The 23,187-nt window shown below is 41.8% G+C and overlaps 2 protein-coding genes across 2 annotated transcripts; one reads left to right on the forward strand and one right to left on the reverse strand.

The window, feature by feature from the left end:
• Nucleotides 1-1,095: 1,095 nt before the first annotated feature.
• LOC118803968 lies at nucleotides 1,096-5,800 on the forward strand. Its single transcript, XM_036564539.1, has 5 exons — nucleotides 1,096-1,103; nucleotides 1,896-2,011; nucleotides 2,129-2,299; nucleotides 4,646-4,840; nucleotides 4,977-5,800. The coding sequence occupies exons 1-5, from the start codon at nucleotides 1,096-1,098 to the stop codon at nucleotides 5,450-5,452; spliced, it is 966 nt and encodes a 321-aa protein (XP_036420432.1). The 3' UTR covers nucleotides 5,453-5,800.
• Nucleotides 5,801-6,388: 588 nt separating this feature from the next.
• Nucleotides 6,389-13,320, reverse strand: gatm (glycine amidinotransferase (L-arginine:glycine amidinotransferase)). Its single transcript, XM_036564574.1, has 9 exons — nucleotides 13,197-13,320; nucleotides 12,007-12,201; nucleotides 11,112-11,307; nucleotides 10,316-10,506; nucleotides 9,427-9,564; nucleotides 8,858-9,022; nucleotides 7,846-7,909; nucleotides 7,622-7,738; nucleotides 6,389-7,448 (listed from the first exon to the last, which is right to left on the reverse strand). Exons 1-9 carry the CDS (start codon nucleotides 13,263-13,265, stop codon nucleotides 7,336-7,338), a joined length of 1,248 nt encoding a protein of 415 aa, XP_036420467.1. The 5' UTR covers nucleotides 13,266-13,320; the 3' UTR covers nucleotides 6,389-7,335.
• Nucleotides 13,321-23,187: the final 9,867 nt, after the last annotated feature.

Raw genomic sequence — 23,187 nt, forward strand, 5'->3', positions numbered from 1 at the left:
GTTGTTCTTGAATTGTTGCACTATTTGCTCATTCACAAAGTGGTGAACCCCTCCTCATCGTTACTTTTGAAAGATTCAGCCTCTCTAGGATATTTTTTTATACCCAGTCATGTTACTGATCTGTTGCCACTGAACCGCCTGGTGTTTTTTAGCATTACACAACTGTACCAGCCTTTTGTTGCCCCTGTCCCAACTTTTTTTGGAACGTGTTGTTGGCATCAAATTCAAAATGGGCATACATTTAAAAAAAAACAATAAAATTTCTAAGTTTCAACATTTGATATGTTGTCTTTGTATAATTTTCAATTAAATATAGGATTTAAACAATATGCACATCATTGCATTTTGTTTTTATTTACACTTCGCCCAGTATCCCAACTTTTTTGGAAATGAGGTGGTAAAAAACTGTGTTTTATTCCATTTTATCAAACATCCCTTTTGGAAAGTGTGCTTACATGCACTCAATAGATGCACTCAACTGATTTCTACAGTTATCTGATTATTCAAATGGTCATTTACACACCATACTCCGATCTAGAAATCTGATTAAGAAATCTGAAGACAGCTGAATTTTAGCTCAGTAATCAGATTTCTCAGTAATCTGATCTTAAATATTCTTCATCTTCTAGATCACCTATATACATGTTTTAGGTAAAGTGGCGTGATGTTTAAAAAAAAAGAATCGGCATGAAGTTTGAGACTTACGTTACGTTTATGTGTCACGCTTCCTGGTTCTCATTCGGACTCTCAGACCTCTAAGGACTCCACTTCCCAGAATCCTTCAGTCAGTCACGAGACTATTCCGGCCAATCACAAACCTCCCAACAGATCACAGTCACCTGAATACTAATCACCATCACCTGTTCTACTCTGTATATATACCGGTCTGTTTGAAACTCGTATTTGCGAAGTATTGCCCTTACTTAGTCTGTGCATACCAAGTCGTTTGTTTTTCTGATTGCTACTCCGCGTTTGACCTCGCTTGTTTTTTCGTTTTCGATTTCGATTCTCGTCTCTGTCTTGGCTTTGTTGTTTTGGTTTATGTGCTATTTCTGGTTACGACCCTCGCCTGTTTTTTCGACTTCGCTTTCGCCTATGCCCCTGTATTTTGTCTGCTTGTTCTGGTTATTGGCCTGGTCTGGTGTTAACCCTGTTTACTCCCGTCAGAATAAATCTTCCGGATTAACTTTTATCCGCGTGGTCTGATTTGCAAACCCTGCGTTACAGAATACTTCGCCAACATGCAGATATATAAGGAGCGGATATAAAGGAGATCATCTCGGCTGTGAGTAACCAGGGTGCTATTTTAAATCAGCGTAATCAGTTATTTGAGTCTCTTACTCACTCTGTCGGCTCCCACACATAACAGCAGAGTGAGCAACAACAGCAGTTAGCATCCATAGCGAATAGCCTAAAGGAGATCACCTCTCAGCTGCAGAGCATCAATGCTAGCGGATCTAGTGCAACTAATCCTAGCCCTGTTGTTTCTCTACCAACTCCAACTAGTGTTTTCCCTGTTAGTAAGCTCGAAAGGTTTGATGGTTCGCCAGACCAGTGTCGCGGATTTCTGCTACAGTGTTCGATAGTAACTCGGCTCCGAGTTCAGACACCTCTATTTCATTTTTGATTTCACGTCTTACTGGACGAGCCCTAGAATGGGTCACTGCAATCTGGCCACAGGCGCAATCAGACACATGATCAGTTCGTTAAGAAATTCAAATCCGTTCAAATCCCATCAGCTGAGATCCTAAAGAACTTCCTCACGTCCTTCAGCCGTGGCTCACCACCGAGGGAGTTCCGCTACCCATGCTTCACCTGCCAGTGTCTCCAGCGTTTCCAGCCAGGATCCAGTTCAGGCCGAACCCATGAGGTGTGATTCCACTCCTCTGTTACAGGAGGAGCGGCTTCGAAGATTACAGAGAGGCCTGTGCATGTATTGTGGCGTTGCTGGTCACGTTTTATGTGACTGTCGGGCGCGTCCGCATAGACCTCGGGCGCCGACCCCTGGAAAGCGCGTGGAGAATACTCCACGCGCTAATGTGGTGAGTGCTCCCACAAGGGGGTTGGTTACGAAGTCGTTTCAACTGCCTGTGACTTTGTGCTGCCTCAATTCTGTTTGTTTTTTCAGCCCTAATCGACTCTGGAGCAGAAGGAAACTTCATCCACCGATCCCTTGTAGAACAACTTCAGCTTCCTGTTGAGACCCTTCAAGCATCTCTACGATTATCAGCGGTGGATGGAGACCCAGTTGGAGAGGGTGTCATCGATACACTCACAAGACCTGTCACTATGTACACCAGTGCTCTCCACAGAGAGGAAATCAGCTTTTTTTTGTATTGAACACTTCAGCCTATTCAGTAATTTTAGGTTTGCCCTGGCTGCACAAACACAACCCAAACATTTCCTGGTCCGAACGAGAGATCCGTAGCTGGTCCCCCTTTTGTCACAAACAATGTCTAGAACTTCCCAGTCTGAATTTGAACTCCACATCCATTTAAAGTCCCATTTCTGACCAACCATTAATCATTCCCCCTGATTATGATGACCTGAAAGCAGTTTTTAGCAAGCACAAGTCCACTGAACTTCCTCCTCACCGTGCATATGACTGTGCTATCGAACTCATTGAGGGTGCTTTTCCCCTTAAATCTTGGGTCTACCCCCTAACTCAGGAGGAGGATAGAGCTATGGAGGAGTATATTTAGGAGGCCTTGTCTCAGGGGTTCATCCGTCCTTCCACTTCACCTGCAGCAGCGGGGTTTCTTTTTTTGTGAAGATGGACGGAGGACTAAGTCCTCGATAGTCTATGCACAATCTTAATCTTATTACCAAGTCTTACCCTTATCCGTTGCCACTTGTTCCTGTAGCCTTGGAACAGCTCGGAGGTGCCACTATTTTTTCCAAGCTAGATTTACGCAGTGCCTACAATCTTGTCAGAATCAAAGAGGGAGATGAATGGAAGACTGCATTTATCACCACCAGGGGGTACTACGAATACTTAGTTATGCCTTTTGGCCTTTCCAACACACCTTCCGTGTTCCAAGCCCTTATTAGTGATGTACTAAGAGACATGTTAAGCAAATTTGTCATCGCCTACATTGACAATATCTTCATTTACTCCCCAGATCTTTCCACACACATTGGTCATGTCCGTCAGGTCTTGGCCCGGTTACTAGCTAATCAATTGTTTGTAAAAGGGGAGAAATGTGAATTCCATTTGCAGTCCACATCCTTTCTAGGATACATAATCAGTTCCGAGGGAGTCACCATGGATGACTAAAGTAGACGCAGTACTGAACTGGCCTGTCCCCATTTCTATTAGGGGTTTACAGCGTTTTCTTGGCTTCGCCAACTTTTACCGCAGATTTATTTGAGGGTATAGTTCTATTGCAGCACCCTTAACAGCCCTTCTGAAGGGCAACGCCAAAAAGCTAGCCTGGAACCCCCAAGCTGAGAAAGCTTTTAACTTGTTAAAGTCTGCCTTCACGTCTGCTCCTGTTTTAAAACACCCTGATCCTACCCAGCCCTTTGTGGTTGAGGTTGATGCCTCTGATGTAGGGGTAGGAGCTGTTCTTTCTCAGCGTGTGGGCTCACCACCTAAGTTACACCCAGTGGCGTTGTACTCACATAAACTCACCCCAACTGAGCGCAACTATGGAATTGGTGATAGGGAACTTCTAGCTATGAAGCTTGCTTTTGAAGAATGGCGTCATTGGTTAGAGGGTGCTGAACATCCTTTTCTCGTGCTAACTGATCACAAAATTTAGAATACCTTCGGTCAGCTGAAAGACTCAACCCCCACCAGGCACGTTGGTCCCTCTTTTTCAATAGGTTCCAATTCTCTATCACATATAGACCCGGCACTCGTAATACCAAGGCAGATGCTTTGTCCAGGGCTTTTAATGAGGAGAATCAGATGAATGCTACCCTAGAAAATGTCTTGCCTCCTGAAATAATCATAGCCCCCCATCCATTGGGCGGTAGATGAGGAGATAGATCAGGCCTTAGCGACTGTTGATGTTCCTGAACAATGTCCTCCAAACAAGAAATATGTACCTGGCCAATTCCGAGCCCATTATTACCTGGGCTCATTCATCCCTTTCGTCAGGACACCCTGGGGTGACTCGCACTCAACAACTCATATCAAACCGGTATTGGTGGGAGAACATGTTAGCAATAGACTTTGTTACTGATTTATCCAGATCGGAGGAATACACTACTGTTCTTACTGTCGTAGACCGTTTTTCTAAAGGAGTCAGATTCATTCCATTCCCAGGTATTCCTAATGCTTTCCAAACAGCCGAGGCATTATGTCAATGTGTGTTTCATCTTTTTGGCATCCCTGAAGATATTGTGTCTGAGCGTGGTCCTCAGTTTACCTCCCATGTTTGGTCAGCTTTTTTTGAAAGACTGGGTGTATCTATCAGCTTAACATCAGGTTACCACCCACAATCGAATGGTCAATGCGAGAGAGTTAATCAGGAGTTGAGGAGAAGTTTCTGAGACTGTATAGTCACGACAACCAATCAGACTGGGCACGTTACTTACCTTGGGCAGAAATTGCGCAAAACTCTCATCAGTTCCTCTACAGGTCTCACCCCCTTTCAGTGCATCTACGGTTATCAGCCTCCTTTGTCACCCTGGTAAGCCCTTCCTTCTGATGTTCCCGCAGTCAACGATTGGATAGACCGTAGTGAACAAGTCTGGGAACAAACTCACCAGCATATTGAGAGAGCACTGCGCCATCAGAAACGTCAGGCCGATCGTCGCCGTGGGGAAACCCCAGTATATTCCCCGGGGGATCGAGTGTGGCTTTTGACCAGGGACTTCGGGTTCTCAGAGGGTAGTAAAAAAACTGTTTCTGAAATACATTGGTCCATTCAGAGTTATTAAACAAGTCAATGAGGTTACTTATCAGCTTGAGTTACCATGGCAATACCGAATATGTAATTCATTCCATGTTTCCCTTCTAAAGCCAGTGATCTCTGGTCCGCTGGATGAGGCTTCGCCCGACGTTCGGCCGCCCCCTCCAGTCGAGGTCGAGGGCTCTCCGGTCTACGCTGTGCGCAGGCTGCTGGATTCCCGGAGGAGAGGAGGTGTTCTCCAGTACCTGGTTGACTGGGAGGGCTACGGACCTGAGGAGAGGAGCTGGGTTCCTGCCAGGGATGTCTTGGACCCGGGGTTGGTGGAGGAGTTTCACCAGCGCCATCCGGACCGTCCGGCACCGCGTCCCAGAGGTCGCCCAGTCAGTTCCTCCTTGGGCCGTCAGACAGGACGTTCCGTGAGTGGAGCCTTGACCCAGCGCCGCGCCAGCTCCGGAGGTGTGGCCCGCTTCCTGGTTCTCATTCAGACTCTCAGACCTCTTAGGACTCCACTTCCCAGAATCCTTCAGTCAGTCACGAGACTATTCCGGCCAATCACAAACCAACCAGCAGATCAGTCACCTGAATACTAATCACCATCACCTGTTCTACTCTGTGTATATATATATTGGTCTGTTTGAAACTCGTATTTACGAAGTATTGCCCTTACTTAGTCTGTGCATACCAAGTCGTTTGTTTTTCTGATTACTACTCTGTGTTTCACCTCGCTTGTTTTTTTGTTTTCGTTTTCGATTCTCGTCTCTGTCTTGGCTTTGTTTTGGTTTGGTTTATGTGCTATTTCTGGTTATGACCCTCGCCTGTTTTTTCAACTTCGCTTTCGCCTATGCCCCTGTATTTTGTCTTCTTGTTCTGGTCATTGACCTGGTCTGGTGTTAACCCTGTTTACTCCCGTCAGAATAAATCTTCCGGATTAACTTTTATCCACGTGTCTCTGATTTGCAAACCCTGCGTTACATTATGTCACATCTTCTGTGAGTTTATTGGCTGGTTGTAAAGCAGAAATCTGATTACTGTCTGACTCATGTAGACCTGGAGTTTCCCTTATTATCTGATTATCCAGGAGCATGCAAACACACTGAACCAATTACTCACAATCTGATTTTCTGCAGTTATTGGACTGTTAAGTGCATGTAAACGCACTCATTTATAGATTTGACAAATGTAGAAATACAGCATAACACCTAATTTTTCAAAAAGAATATTGAAAACTAACTGAAAGATTTTTTAAATGAAAGATTTCACACTTGCATCTTCTGATAAACTGTCAATATTATTAACTATTAATATTAGTTAATATTTCAGTTTAGTCATTCTGTAAACAGTTAAACTCAGTATTTAAGATTTAAAACCTGATAGAGGAAATTAAAAAAAATACACAAACTATTTTTAGCATAAATTTGCATAAATACATGAGATTTTATTGCTTGATATATATATATATATTTTAAATAAAAAGGAAATAAGACTTGTCAGGCCAGGGGTGAGTAAACATCACTTTTTATTTTACAGTCAGTTTTTTTTTTTTTTTGTAATAGTTTCACATCATGCAAAGTTACATTTTGCTGTAATTGTGGTGTGTAATTCACTTGTTTTGACCCGGCATACGTTCACACACTTCTCTCGCTTCAGAAGTCAGTTTGACGCTCACCAGCAGGGCGGCGACACTGACGCAAGGCTCAAAGCAGCGGAAGTGTTCCCAGAATTGCGAATACGCCTCAAACGCGAAAGCAACGAAAGCGCTAAAAGCAGCGAAAGCAAAAGCAGCGACGGCAGCAGAGAGCCAGAATCCGCTATTGAGGATGACGACAGAGGCAAAGGTACAGAAACTCAAACCTCACCACAACTCTCCTTTACGCAGATACAGAAACAGCTTCGTCAGAGGGAAACAATGAAAAATATATGCCAATAAAAGGTATGAAAAAGTTCTTTACCACATATATATATATTTACATTTTGGTTCACATTTATAAAAATATCTTAGCTAAGAAATCGAATGTGTAATGACCTACAACGACTGATCGTTTAGAAAAAGGTACAAAATTCACGGCAGAATCACTCCCTATCACATAACAGAACTGTAAATCATCGTCGATCGTAAAAAGGAGGTAGCAACTCTTCGTCTCTTCCTGGTCGTGTTGGTTGTCTTGGTGACGTTGAGAGCAGAACCCTGCCTACTTCCCTGGGAACTCTGGGACGGCACAGCGGTCATTCCTACAATAGTTATAGACTCAGTAGCCAGCCAGAAATGCAGTCGTTATTGAGGAGACTGAGTCTCAGCTTTGTTTCTGTTGCTGTTTCTTTTCTCGTTCAAACACCTGCAGAAGCTCTGACATGCACAGCTCAGTAAAATCACAGAACATGCAGCAGTACTGATTAGGATGAACTGTATGTTGATTGTTAAATCCTCATTGCTGTGTGAAAGGAAGCTCAATAATAACTGCTCGTTTCTGGCAGGCTAATGAAAGTACGACTGCAGGGTCCCACGGCGGCGGACGTCCGTCGTCCAGCAGTGGAACCCACCTCCCAGGGAGTTGGCGTGACGAATGCTCACCTTAATCGTCTTAATACCTGTTAGAACAGCACACAGATGCATGATCAGCACAGAAGAACACAATAACAACAACAGCTTTTTTGTATTGTTTAAATTTACAGCTACTTTACAAAACATCAATAATAGAAAAAAAACAACTATTACAACACAAAAATATACTTCACCCTTAACTTGTTGACTCGCTACTCACCAAGATTCTCAAACATTTTCTGAATGGTAGTCTCGTTGGCGTCCACCATGACACGTTTCTCGTCCAGCATCAAGACGTTCATGGACAGCCACTTGGAGGACATCCAGAGGGGGTGGTCTATTCCAGAAACAGTGAACAGTTATATTACAAATCATGATAAAATTGTAAAACAAAAATAAATAAACCTGTAAATATGAGAATGTGATATATCAACTCAGACTCACCATCAGGAATTAATGGCACTGGTGGTTTCACCACTGTCCAGCCAGCTTTCTTAAACATCTCAATCTGTCAAAACAATTTGTCGTAACAGTAATTCAGCCAATGTTTGACAGCAGTTCAGTCATTCTGCAACAGTAGTTCAGTCTGTTATTAATAACTGATCATTTTCTGACAGTAAATTGATGATTCTATTCAGTTATTCAGTTAATAATTCAGTTATTCTATAACTTTTCATATTTCAATCATTTTGTAACATTTCATATTTCAGTCGTTCTATAACATTCTATATTTCTGTCATTCTGTAATATGCTGTAATTCATTCATTCTGTAACATTCCATAATTCAGTCATTCTGTAATATTCCATATTTCAGTCATTCTGTAACAGTCCATAATTCAGCCATTCTGTAACATTCCATAATTTAGTCATTCTCTAGCATTTCATATTTCAATCATTCTCTAACATTCCATAATTTAGTCATTCTCTAACATTGCATATTTGAATCATTCTGTAACATTTCATATTTCAGTGATTCTGTAACATTCTATAATTCAGTCACTCTGCAACATCCCCTATCTCAGTCACTTTGTAACTTTCCATTATACACACATATGAAGTCTGTGTGTCTGCAGCAGTGCAGCTGAGCTCCCATTCCAAATTTCAGTCATTCTGTAACATTCTATAATTCAGTCATTCTGTAACATTCCATATTTGTCATTCTGTAACATTCCATAATTCAGTCATTCTGTAACATTCTATAATTCATTTTGTAATATTCCATATTTCAATCATTCTGTAACATTCTGTTATTCATTCTATAATATTCAGTCATTCTGTAACATTCCATAATTCGTCATTCTGTAGCATTCCATAATTCGTCATTCTGTAGCATTTCATATTTCAGTCATTCTGTAACATTCCATATTTCAGTGATTCTGTAACATCCCCTATATCAATCACTTTGTAACTTTCCATTATACACACTCTGCAGCTGCAGCAGTGCAGCTGAGCTCACCTGTCGGCAGGGGCGGTCCGGGTTGGACAGCACCAGGCCTGGTCCGATGATGTTGAAGGTGGCGTCAATGTGCATGGGGTTCGGGTCTTTAAAGGAGATGATGTGCACCTTGTAGGTCGGAGCGAGATGACGACGCATCCATTCAATCCCCATGAAGTTAGTAACCTGAGAGCAAGGAAACATTTATATCACTTATACATACAGAATAAAACAGTTGTAAACACACACTGACCGCAGTAATCTCCTCTAAACACACTTTAGTTCACTGATCTAACTGCAGTGCTGTAAGTGTGTGTGTGTGTGTGTGTGTGTGTAAACAGATTGTGTGTGTATTCAGGGCCATCAGTGGAGGTTAAAGATGATGTACAAGCTTTTTTCTTATTTTATACACAGTTTTAATATAAATTAAATTCTGTCTGTTTGATATCATGTGGCTAATTATAGTGTACTGTTAGCATTAGCATATATTAGCATAAGCTCTGTGAGTGTATATTTCTGTACATGCATTCATGCAGCATTGGAAACTATGAATAAGTGTAAGCTTGTGTTTGTGTGTGTGTGTGTGTTACCTGGCTCCTCTGTACGAACAGGTCGGTTCCAGCTCTGATGAAATCAGCAGCATCGAAGCAGGGCTCATGCTCAGTGGTCACAAATTTCCCCTCCGCAGCCAGTTTGTGTCTGTCCTCCACCGTGCGGATGGGGTAGTCCTGCACACAAACACGCTCACTGTGAAAAGGCCACAGCAGTACCTACAGTCTGCCACCAGAGGGAGTGCACAAATGTTGGTCACCTGATTACTTAGTTTACTGACAGATAAACCCAATAAACACAAAATATCTGCTTGACTTGCAGGTAATTGCAAGTTAAAGCTGTGAGTTTATATAGAACAATGTGCATACTTAAATGGTTCTCTGCATTGTGAAATGGTTCTTCAGATTGATGTAAAATGTGTTGCATATGGGTCTGTCTAGTACCAAAAAGGGTTTTGCTATTATGATGTCAGGCTTGTATTCAATAGAAGAACCTGTTTTGGTGCTATAGAGAACCATTTTTAGAAGTTCTCTTATATTTTTAGCTTTGCTAAGGTAGGTAAATAGTACAGAATTATTTTTTTTTAAACCCAGTTTTTCCTTCTAGCTTTTCTGTCACACAATCCCATCAGGCATTTTTTCCTCTTGGGTAATCACTTACGGATGGCTAAGGCATCGTTGGAGTTGCATTGACCCCACCAAACGAGGACTGTGCTTTACAATTTTAAGTTAGGCTGACTTCTAATTTTTTTACAGTGAAATGAAATGTGGATTTTTCCCCATAATGAGTCCTCTAAAAAGCTTAAAGTCAAGCCCTGACTACTAAGAAGTATTCAATAGCCACTAGAGGGCTCTACACTCTCAGTCTCTACTAAAAATATAAAGTGTGTCTTTAAGAATGTGAGTGTGCGAGTGTGAGAAAGCCCACCTGATCGTACAGTTCGTCAGCCATGGTGGGTTTGGGGGCGGTGGTCCATTTGGCTCCTTTCCTGAAGTACTCTTTAATGAGGGGTCTGTAGGCGCGATACTCAAAGAAACGTGCTCTCCACGCCATCGGAGCCTCAATGATCTCATTCCCCACCACCAGCAGGATGTCCCGAGGCATCGCGGCGTACATACCTACACACACACACGCACAAACATAAACACACACACACAAACATAAACACACGCCTTAAACACAACCTTACATGGCTGCATTCATAATATAGTGTTACATACTGTTTTCATCACTGAACCCATAGACATTCAATACAGGCCTGTTTGATTCATCAGCACTCAGTTCACTCTGACCATTCATACTAACAGTAAAGACTCTTACATAAAAGAAAACACTTAATAAACACGCAAATTATATATATATATATATATATATATATATATATATATATAAAAATGATAAAAAAATCTGCAAATTGGTAAAAATGAGAAAGAAAAAATGTTCTTAATATTGAATGTAAGTTAATAGGATGCTTTTTTTCCATGTACTTTTGGAGCATTTTTATTGTTTCACTGATCATGAAACTTTAACACCATGTAAAGATTGTACTTTTAAATCAAAAAACAATTTAGATAATTAGCGTGCAGAAAATTGCAGATGCAAGGATTTTTCAGACAGTAAATACACACATTTTGGTACATAATGAAAATAATTGTTTATTACAGTTATAATGCTTTTACAGAACGTTATGGCGGTTTTATTTCTATCCTTGTCTCACTCTCACCTGTAGAAGTGAAGTCGGGTGTTTTGTACTCCACAGACCAGTCGATGGGCTCTGGTCTTCGGACGATGACGCCTTCGTGACGCAGAATATTGCACATCTCCTCGATCTCAGCGATGGCTTTCTTCAGGTGCTCCTCAGGGAATGTCTGGCCACCGTACTTCTGATAAAACGGCCAATACTTTTCATACGTGTTGGCCTGTAAAACAACACACACAGAACAAACAGCCTGGAGTTCAGAACAGTGTTTACCACCTACAGCACACACACTATATACGTGGTTCTATATAGAATGTTTTTGAAAATAGTTCTACATAGCAGTGAAAAGGGTTCTCCTATTGTTATGATGTCAAGCTTGTAACAGTAGCAGAACCCTTTTTTAAGCTATATGGAACCATAGCACATGCTCCATCAATCTGCAGATTTCACAGTGCAGAGTACCATTTTAGCATGCCAATGATTCTTTGAGTGTTCATGGTTCTGTACAGGGCCATTTTCTTTACTAAAAACCCTTGAAGAACCATCTTAAAGTGTGTGTAGGGCTGGGTGATCTGACAATATATATAATTATTGTGATAAATGATGTCACAATACAATACAATATGCTTTTCTGATCATAATGTCAGTGCTTGTAAACACTGACCAACTGCATGTTTCATTATAAAGAGAGCAAAATTAGTCCCTTTAACTGGATTTAGCGTCTTATTTTTCAGTTTCAGCTGATCAGATGTCTGAGAAATGAACATTGTGATGTATTGTGTATCTTGAAAATTTCTTGAAGCATAGCAATATTATATTTTTGCCATATCGTCCAGCTCTATCTACATTTGACCACCTGAGCACTCAGTGTGAAAGCGTAGTTGCGGTGAAACTCACACAGCGGTGCGAGTGACCTCACCTTGACCTCAACGGTAAACGGTGGGACGCGAGCATTTTCGGCCCGGCCCACGATCACCTCCTCCAGAGGGTCCCACTCGTTGTATGCGCACACAGGGCACTCCTCCGCCTCCTCCTGGGGGCGGGGCTGCACCGCCGCAGCAGAGCTGGAGCTCCGAAACACATTCTGAACCAAACGGCTCATAGAGCGGCCGACCTGCAGATACAACACAGAGAGAAAGAGAGAGAGAGAGATACTAAACAAGTGAAGTGAAGTGAATAGATGAAGGACTGTATCAGTGAGTGTATAAATACATGAAGGTCTGCATACATGAGTGCATTAATTAACTAATGAATAATATATAATATATTATATTTATATGAATCATTTGAAGAAGAAGTAATATATGAAGTAATGAATACATGAATGTATAAATTAATGCATGAATGCTTACATGTATGTTTCTGAATGAATGGATGAATGAATGAATGTGTAAGTGAGTAAATGAAGCATTTATCAATGAAGAAATGAAATTTTATATATATATATATATATATATATATATATAATATATATTTATACACACACACACACACACATATATATATATACATATATATATATATATATATATGCACCCATTGAAAACACTAATGAATCAGTGAATCATGAAATAATGCGTGCATGAATGAATGCATGATGAATTAATGCTGCTCAGTCTCATGCTCTAATCTAAAGCCCCTCCCCTCTGTTACATAACTGCACAGAAACCCCACATGCACGGCGCAGGCCTAAAGGTTAAAGATCAAAGATCAAAGATCAAAGGCACATGTTGATGAGAGATAAGGACAGACGGCCAGTCAAACTGCCAGAAAAGATCTCGGCCCAAATTGAATCAGATGGCAGCAACTGTAGATTTACAGGTTCTCAGAGCTCAGCTTTCACTTTCAGCAGAGGAGCCTCAACTTCAGGAAACATTGTTTAAAACCAACTAATCCTGTTATAGCAATGACACTCGGACTGCAGGAGAGCAAGCAAAAAGCAGCTCATTACTCAAAATTCCTGCAGGGCTGGGTTCTCTGGCAGAACCACAGGGGAACGTCCAGCACCTCTCATCGCAGGAGCAGGTCTGAGTCTGACTTCTCTTTTGGCCTAAAATCAAATGCTAAAGCTCATCATGCAGTGATGATGATGACGGTTAAGATACTGACCAGGCTCCCAATGAGGTGGGCGGCCTCAGCCCCCCGGCTCCCTCCTCTCAGGCAGCGAACGCGCAGCATGTTCTCTCAAGTTTGGGACTGTAGTGCGGCGCGCGGCTCGCCAGGGGACTTTATATACTTCAGTCACGTGTGCAAAAAAAACCCTGTGAAAGCTGAACCCTTAAAGCAGCACATTTTTATCACCCCCCCCCCACCCCACTGGCCTGCTATCTGCCCTGCTGGGTTTGACGACGTGACGCACGTACACATACAGACCTCGTGCACGCTGCATTACAGCTGCACTTCAGCTCAGGGGGGTCGAATTCAGCACTGAACTGCACCCACACACATCTGCTTAGTTCTGTAACTTTCACTGTAAATCTGTCACTATTACACTAAACCACATTCTCTGCTTATACAGCAGCACCCAAAAGGTATCTGGATGCTTTTCCTCATGACTAAACTTTAGGTTACTTCATAAAATGTTGAATAAAATAGTGCTTGTTTGAGGTGTTTGAGGGGAAAACTACTTTTCGCACTTTTATGGTGACTCTTTATGAGGAGGAATCCTGCAGAGCAGACTGAGCTTCTGTAAAAACAGTCTGGAGCTGTTTTTCACACTTGGCCTCATAAAGGCTACAACATAGGGCTATCAGAACCAACACGGTGCAGAACACCAGAGCTCACACAGGACAGAGTCACTATTTTTCTTTCTGTTTGATATTTTATACGTAGCATGTTCAATTACAGCAATAGTTTAGCAAACACCATAAATGTAATCCCATTTGGAAAAAATAGATAGATAAACAGTGACAGTGTTGGAACGGTCTTAAAACTTAAAAACTTAAAACTTAAAACTGACTCTTATTTTGACATCTTGGTTCTGTAACAAAAACTTTTAAGTATGACAAAAATGTCTGAATACTTTTAGGGATCAGGTAGTGTACTGATCTTTTATAGTGCATTATAACCATTCTAGTCATTTCTACTGCACATTCTGCCATTCAGTGCTCACTACACTCCTTAAAAAATGGTTCTTCAGGGGTTCTTTAGTGAAGAAAATGGTTCTATATAGAACCGTGAACACTCAAACTACCCTTTGCATGATTACATGGTTCTTTGCATGATAAAATGGTTCTCTGCATGGTGAAATTGTTCTTCAGATTGATGGAGAATGTGTTTATATGGTTATATACAGAACCTTTTTGAAAAGGGTTCTATATAGCACCAAAGAGGGTTCTTCTATTGTCACAGGCTTGACATCATAACAGTAGAACCTTTTTGGTGCTATATAGAACCATATACAACACATTCTGAAGAACCTTCTCATGATGCAAATGGTTCTTAGAGTGTTCATGGTTCTATGTACTTTTTTCTTTACTAAATCATACATCATTTTAAGAGTGTACGGCTCAGAGATTTTAGCTCAAGTGTGTTTTGAACCCTGCAGGTCTTATTTAATGTTCTGAATTGTTTGTGTTTTGAAACTGTATTGATTGAATGATTGTCTGATTGATTAAAGCTGTCAACAAGCACCTTTAGCTGGTGTGGTGTTAACTGTAAGCCTGAATCATCACATTCCTGCCTCAAAGCCTCACTGAGTTGATACATTGTCTTAATAAAAACATTTTAAACTTAAACTGACTTTATCCTCGCAGTTCCAGAGCTCAAACTCAAAAATCAAATTTCAGACACCAAACACGTCGAGTGTATGTGTGGTGGGGGAGGTTCACTGAACTTTAGCTTATACTTATACTTTAGCTTAGTACATCTTAAAGTATAAAATAGCAAACAGAAAGTATAAAGCAATGACTCTGCCCTGCACGGGTTCTGGTGTTCTGCATCATGCCGGTTCTGAAGCCCTGTATGAGTGTGTGTGTGAGAAGCTGTGCAGACTGCTGGGTAAGCAGCGGCTCACCAACCAGCTCCCGTGTCTCCTCTACCTGACCATCTTATCTGCTATCACTGTAACCTTGAGGGGCTAAAAAAGTGTGTGAAAAGCACGTCTTGCACAGAATAAACCTGCTGGGCTGGACCTGGCCCTCCACAGAACCAGGGAAACCCGATTCTGCACTGCTGTCCCTGAGTGCCCCCCAACGCTACACTGCAACTGTTTTATTTGACTTTAGTTCACTTTTAACATAATTTTGTGTCAATTATTCATTTTATTTATTGTTTGATTTATTTTTTCATGAACCTTTATTTCTTGGCTGCAAATTTGCAATCATTTTACATCTTCTTTTATTTGTTTCATTAACTATGTTTTATATATATTTTATCTCTGCTAATTATTAAGTTATTATATTGTTGCAATTTTAATAGTTTCTAATTTGGTTGATTTTTTTTTTTACAATTAAATTTACCATTATGATTTTTTTTGTTTGTTTGTTTTTTAGCATTGATGCGTTTTTTCAAATTCAATTTCAAATTTTTCTGTGTTGGTTTAGCTACAATGTACATGAGTGTACCCTAAGTTTAAATAAAGGTTGATTGATTGATTGATTAATTAATTGATTGACACGAGTCAGATTGAATATTAGCAGTGCTGAATTAGTGCTAAGCACTGTAAGCATATTGTCACAGGTAAAAAAAAAGTTGTTTTTTTTAACACACTTTGAAAATGCTAGCTTCCCTTTTTGCTGTGTTCAAACGTCATGATGAACAGACGAAAAAAAAATCCAAAATTGCTTGGAATAAAATCTCATGGCAATAACTTAGACTGATAGTTTTGAAGGTTTTTCCTTCCGTTGTAATGTTACTAGTTTTGTTCCGTCCAAGGCTGAGAGCCAGGTGTGCTAGGTCTTTAGTGTCTGGCTTCAGGTTCGCTCTGACGAAAATAGTGTTATTTATAAACCTGATGTTCACAATTTGTGCATCATTATGCAAGCAGAGAAAAGTGTTAAAATGAAAGTAGCGTCCAATAGTGTCTGTAAACGCCATTCAAACACAGTAACAGTATTTTACTCTCAGAGCTCCGCCTCTTCCCCAGGTGACCCCCTTTACGTTGACATTCCGTGCTGTTGGTTCCCTAATTCAGTGTTTTGAGCTAGACAATAATTCTGCTGTAAAAAGTTTTGGCAGAAAATAACTTCATTTATTAATGTCGCTATCTCTTCATCACTAAACTTTCGTTTTCTCTTCTGTCCCGATCTTCTCGGACTCCGCGCTTTTTTGCTGCGCCTAAACGCTCCGTGTGTCGCAGTCAGTGGGCGGAGATGCGTGCAGTTTGCGTGATTTTAGCACTAGCAGCACTGTAAGTGCATGTTGTGCGCGTTTTTGTGCTTTGCTTTCTCACGTAAATGATGTGGCCCTTGGGGGTCAGCGGGTTTGAGCAGTTTATCAGAGCGTTAAAGTTTCCGCTGCTTTAAAGCGTCGTTATCAGGAGCAGATACAGCAGGAGTGACCCAATAAAAGAAGAAAAGCATCGATAAGACAGCAGGACTCAGCCTCTGCGCTGGATATGACGCAACACCTGTGTTCAAAACCTGCCAACAATGCAGCGTCAATACTGCCCAGGGGTCAAAGGTCAGAGAAAAGTATGTCAGACAACAGCTGTTTATTCACAACAAACAAAATAATCCATTAAACACACAGAACAGACTTCTGAAAGGATGCCATGCGAGTAGATCTGCGCTGAGTGAGTTCAGCTGCTTTAAGTTGGACATGATGCTGACACAGCTTGTATAATCACCACAGAAAAGCACTGACCAGTAGAATGAGAGCGGCTGCACATGAGACTCAGGTCACCAGTCTTAAAGGAACGGGTTACAAATCAGCTTGTAACTGTAATTCCATTACTTTTGGCCGCAAAGTTTAATTACACACTACTATAATCTAGAATAGCTCAGCCAGTTTGCACTAAAGTCCCTGTAGTTACTGAATAATAAGCCTACAGGCCTCAGCATACTTCTTGTGTAGATGAAGTTTGCCTAGCTTCAGCGAACAATATGGCGTAATTGCAGAGAAAATGAACAACTGTAGACGTCGCTTTGAGGCTTTGCTCATAGTGTTTCGCGCAAACGGCAGCTGGGTGAACTCTGTGGACAGAAACACTATGCGACAAAGTCTGTGAAAAAGAGGCGTGCCATGAAACAAAAATGGACGACTTTGAGGAGCTTCATTTTACAAGAAGTACGCTGAGCGCTTTGGCAGACACACCAGTATTTCACTGTGAAACACACATGTATTAAATAATCAATGAATACCACCTAATGGTAAGATGTCCAGTCTGTTATTCAGTAGTACTAACTTGTAGTGAGCATCAAAACATTCAGGTTATCTTATATTTAAATTCACAAAAGGATCACAAGAGGCTGAAGTTGTCTTCCTTGCCAGCTTCTTTTTCGAATTTTCCCATTCCACCTTAAATGGTGGCAGTATTCTGGACTCGCACATCGCCATAGTTGGAACTGTGATAGAATCGTTTTCCAGTAGTCGTGGAACTTACCACAAAATGTCATAGCGCCACCTGCATTAGCGGAGCACCCGTGACAGGCAACATGAAACCGCAGAAAATATTATGAACTTGTAAGCTTGTGAAGGTGCTTCGGCTTCACGAAACCCTCAAGAATTTTGTTTCGCAAGAAGTTTGCTGAGGCCTTTAGTATGTAATAAGACTGAGATTATGAGGGGTTAAATAACACAGTTACAATTACTGAAATTTAAATCAAGTCAAGCCAAGTCAAAGTTTATTTATACAGCGCTTTTTACAACAGGCGTTGTCCCAAAGCTGCTTTACAGAAAAATCTGTGTCCAAGAGCCCATAAGCGTCGCCAAAGGCAACAGTGACAAGAAAAAACTCCCCAACGGAGGGTCTCTGATCACTTCAGAGTTCGATCGGGGGACTAAATATTCACATTCCTCCTCACACACTAAGAGATAATCTGTGCCATCAGTCACTTCCGATTGAGCTCCCAACTTGGAAAATCGATTCAGACTGTTAAAATTCGTTGCAAGGGGCAAATTGGGGTTAAAATCATGCAAACAATTGTGTAGTGCAGGAACAGCCTAGGAGCAAGAGGAAGAAACCTTTAGAGAAGCCAAGACTTAAAAAGAGAACTGTCACCCCTCACTTTGTCCAGAACTCCAACTCCCAGAATCCTCACATGACCATGAACTCTCAGCCATCCAGCTATCCGCGCTCCTGTTCACCTGATTATTGATTGCTGTCACCTGTTCATGTGCTCATATAACCTGTTTGTTTTCATGGTCTCCTTGTATCAGTCCCCTGTGCATTACCGAGCCTTTTGTTCCAGTGTTTGACTTCCTGGTTTGTTTTTTCTGTGTTACTCGTTTACAATTGTAGCCTGACCCCTTTTGACTTTTTTTCTATAGTGTTGTGACCTTTCGCTTGTGTCTTTCACTCTGACTTAGCTTAGCCTGTATTGCCCCGTTTGCGTGTGTATGACCCCTATCCTGTTTTCATACTCCATTTCTGGGTTATCCTTTATTAAACATTTTAACCACAGCCTGCTCTGCGAGAGTCTGACTCCTACAAAGCTGTCACAAGAACCCATCCTCCTCTGGTCAACACCGGATAGCAAAGCAATAACAGCAGAGAATGAGATTTAACCATCAGTATAAGATAGAGAAAAGGGGAAAAGCAGGAGAAGCAATGTCTATGATTTAAAAAATGCAGTATCATCAGGTGGGTCAGTTCATGCAGGTGAGGTTTGCACAGACTTGTACCGCAAGAAGCTCCATGGTGGTCAAAACGGACCAGAAGGCTGGCGAGTAGTGGAGAAGCAAGAGCATCAGACTGTACAGGATGGGCAGTTATTCAACAGAAAAAGAAAACACACAGAGGGTTAGTTCTGTAAAGAGTGACTGATTACACTTTACAGGGTTAACAGACAGCAGCAGACACCTTGGCAGGTCGAGCTATTACAGCCTAACTAAGAGGGAGAGCCAGAAAGTAACAGAGATATGAGGGCTCCCTGAGATGTCAGCACCCCTCTGCTCCACCGTCAGCACCAACACTCCCAGTTTACCATAATATTTTATGACCATGAACCCTGAAGAATCCAAACCCTCTTGATTCCAAACCAGGGGGCTCGATCTGTTGTCTGGACAAGTGAAGTTTATTCGTTGCGCGCGCAGGTTCCAGACACCCAGCCAGTAAGACACTGGGCTGATGCAGTTTTATAGCTGGATTGATGCCAAGATTAGACCCAGCTTATACAGGACAAGTAACAGGTGTGACAAACATGACCATATAAGGAGAAACACAAAATAGGCAGCCTAAAATACAACTTCAGCACATTCACACACAACTATAGCACATTTCACAACAATAAATTCCTTCATCCCCCCCTTAGAACATACTACAAAATGTATGTTCTCGCAAGCTTAATCAATCTATCCTTTCCTCTTCCAGAGAAATATGGCCAGTATTTCCCTCTTTCTTCACGTCCTAAAGACGGGTCTCTTTTCCCTTCAGTCCGCATACAGGCAAATTGGGGAAATGAAGTGGTTCCATGGTTATAAGGAACGCCTACACCGGTGGAGTTTAGTCATTAAGCACCAGAGTAATTTAAGGCAAAAGTAAATAACAATAGCAACTATTACTGGTGCTACAAAGGGAAGTACATAACGGAGCAGTTGCTGTAAGATCCGAGAAAATATACCTCCAAATATGTTGCCAACCCAGTTAAAGAACTTATCGAGCATTCCCTCCGGAGTAGGATTTTGAGTCTATGAAGATCTGCTACATACTTATCAATATTTTCATAGTTATCTGGGACATAGATACAGCATACCCCTCCTTTTTCTAAGGTCAGCAAGTCTAAAACCTTCCTATTCTCCAGCACTACTTCTCTTAACGCACGGAGTTCATCATTTACTAAGCGGAGAGCTTCACTAGTCTCATGAGCTAGTTTCTGTGTGGAATAAGCCAAATAATTTATCTTCTGTAAGGCATCTACAACACCTCCAAATGGAAATATTCTCCACCCTACTGTCTGCGCTATGCTAGACCAGGGGTCCTTCATAATGTGACCATTCCATGTATGTATACCTGCTAGGGTAATGCCAAGTTCTCTTTTCATACGATGTAAAGGTCCATGAGATTGTAATGTGGTCCATGGATCGGTATGGACTGTAATAGGAGGCATGACTACAGCCATGTAACAGGAACTGCACCATGAATCAGATGGGAGTGATGGATAAGTCTTGTTTCCACAAACACAATAGAAACCCAAAGGGAGTGGTTCCCTCATCCAAATACCGCATGGGTTGGTATTTGTGGTGGTAGAATGTTACACCAAAATGTGCCATACATAGAGAAGGCAGAGATTGAAACGGAACATGTACTGTTACCAAGATAAGCGTCCTCTGGATAACAAGGTTTGTCAATACATACCCAGCTTGAGGAAGCCCTCACAGGAATGGGATCTGCTAATCCATAATTCCAGCTAGATTTATCCTGATAATCACGTGCTATAGTCAAATTTTGATCAACAAAAGTTGTAATTAGTACTACCAACTCTAACAGTATACTGCCAGCCAACTGTCCGGGAGCTATCAGCACTTGAATTATAACAGGCAGCTCTATTTGACCTCAGACATCTAACCATAGGCAATGACCAGTTATCTTCACTTATACCATCTACCATCATTTGTGCTATTATTCTCATGGGTTCAGATGCAGAATGATCTGTACATAAAGCTTGCACAGAAATGTTAGACATTGGGATCACATAATAGCGGTGATGCAAGGCATGACAAACAAAACAACCATCACCTCCTAAGGTATGATTTTGTGCTCACAGGATGGCCTGAGCACAGACCATGTTGTGGTCACAAACATCCTCCATCATGCCTGCAAAAGCTATTGTTAGAATGTTTATGAAAACTACAGGTTTCATTCTTCTTTATTCCCTTTTTGTTATAAAAGTCTTTTGTTCATGCAGCTTGTCGTCGTCGTAGCCATCTTCTCTTCCAGAATATAGGGAGAAAGTGTTGATGTGTCCAAACAGCTCACAGGGCAGCGTCAGGGGACCTAGATAGGCTTTGATGTCAGTTCATCGACCACCCTTCAGGAACCCGTCTGATGTCCTGTTCCTTCGTCAAAGTGTCAGGTCTACTCTGGGCATATCCTAAAACAAAACACATAGACATAGCAGCAGTATCATATTCTTAGTACACAACCCGTGTCTTATGCCCTTGTATAAAGGTTTGGTTTAGCCCTTGTAATGGATACCTTCTTTCCCTACCTAACCTGGGTCCTGGCCTCTGCTGGGAGTAGGGGAGCGCTAGTCGCAAAGGGGAATTAGGAAGATCTTCACTCTTGAGGTTGACCCGCATGACCTAAACATCATAGTTCCTCCTCAGAGCATCTCCCAACCAGAGTCACCCATTTTATCCCTAAACTAGCCATCACCATCAAGTGGTGGCTCCCCCTTGGTATGGCTCACATGTATACATTTTGGGTTTCCTTGGCATTTTAGAGCAGAGGGTGTAGTAAGGAGGACCTGATATGGACCTTCCCACTTTGGCCCTAATGGCTGAGTGTTATGCACCTTAACCATTACCCACATACCTGAGACGATAGGATGACCATCCTTTGTGAGTTCTTTCCATGCATCCAGCACTTGTTTCTGAGCAGCGACAACAGGCTCAGATAATGTCTGGCAGTATTGCAGCAGACTATCAGACATAACATGTATGTCTGCTGCTCTTAAATCAATAGTTCCTGGAAGTGACATAGGACAACCAGTAATAATCTCATATGGTGACAGCTGGGTACTTCTGTTAGCTCTGATGCTGCAAAGTACAACCGGTAAAGCTTCTACCCATGAAACCCCTTCATGATGTAACTTGGTCAGTCTGGACTTTAAAGTTCTGTTCATCCTTTCAACATGACCTGATGCTTGAGGTCGATAGGGACAGTGGAGATGCCACTTTATCTCCAACAACCTTGCTACTTCTTGACAAACCTTCCCAGTTAAGTGAGTTCCTTGATTACTCTCAATGACCCTTGGGAGACCCCACCTTGGGATAAAATCTTTCACCAGACATTTAGCGGTATGCAGGGCGGTGCCTTTAGTAGTGGCATATCCCTCAATCCACCTTGAGAACTTGCAAATTATTATCAAACAATCCTGTTTTCCCTGGCATCTTGGCAAAGTGATGTAATCTACCTGCAATTCTTGAAATGGGCCACTCAGTGGTGTTACAGTTTGGTAGGGGAGGGAGACTGCAGGTCCTGGATTTGCCTTAAGACAGGTGGTGCAAGCTAGACAATGACTTTCCGCATACTTGCGGAATTTAGGATTCCACCATACTTAGTTGAAGCGATGTACCATCTGGGTTACTCCAGGGTGACCTAGACTATGTATGGTAGCCACCAAATAGGGAAGCAGGGCATCAGGAGCCACATATTTACCCCCGTTAACCCAGACACCATCGCGAAGAGATGCACCTCGCTCAACCCAAGTCCAAACTTCCAAACCTGGGGCCTGCTGGTATAAAGCAAGCAGATCAGCCAAATTTTTAACAACAGGTTGTTCACAGGTTGACAGGATATATTCGATAGGCAAAAGACAAGCCCTTTTTGCTGCATTATCAGCTAAACAGTTGCCTTGGTGTTCAGAAGACGAAGCAGAAGAATGGGATTTTATTTTAATAATAGCAACCTGTTTTGGAAGTGTGAATGCTTCCATGAGGTCTGCCACCTGCTGAGCCTTTTTCACTGGGGTTCCATTTGCTGTCAAGAAATGTCTCTGCTTCCATAACAAGCCAAAATCATGGCATATGCCGTGGACATACATTGAATCAACAAATACATTTGCTTTTAAATCTTTAGCAAGCACACAGGCACGAGTTAGTGCTACCAGTTCTGACTGTTGTGCGGAATAATGATCCGGCAATCTGCTGGTAACTATTTTTTCATACTGTGTTGTGACAGCCCACCCTGTGCGTTGTCCCATATCAAGGATGCGGGAAGAGCTGTCTGTGAATAACACAACATCAGCTTTTGGCAAAGGTGTTTCAGCATACATAC

Source organism: Colossoma macropomum, unplaced genomic scaffold (genome assembly GCF_904425465.1).
Source record: "Colossoma macropomum unplaced genomic scaffold, Colossoma_macropomum, whole genome shotgun sequence".
NCBI classification, from domain to species: Eukaryota; Metazoa; Chordata; class Actinopteri; order Characiformes; family Serrasalmidae; genus Colossoma; species Colossoma macropomum.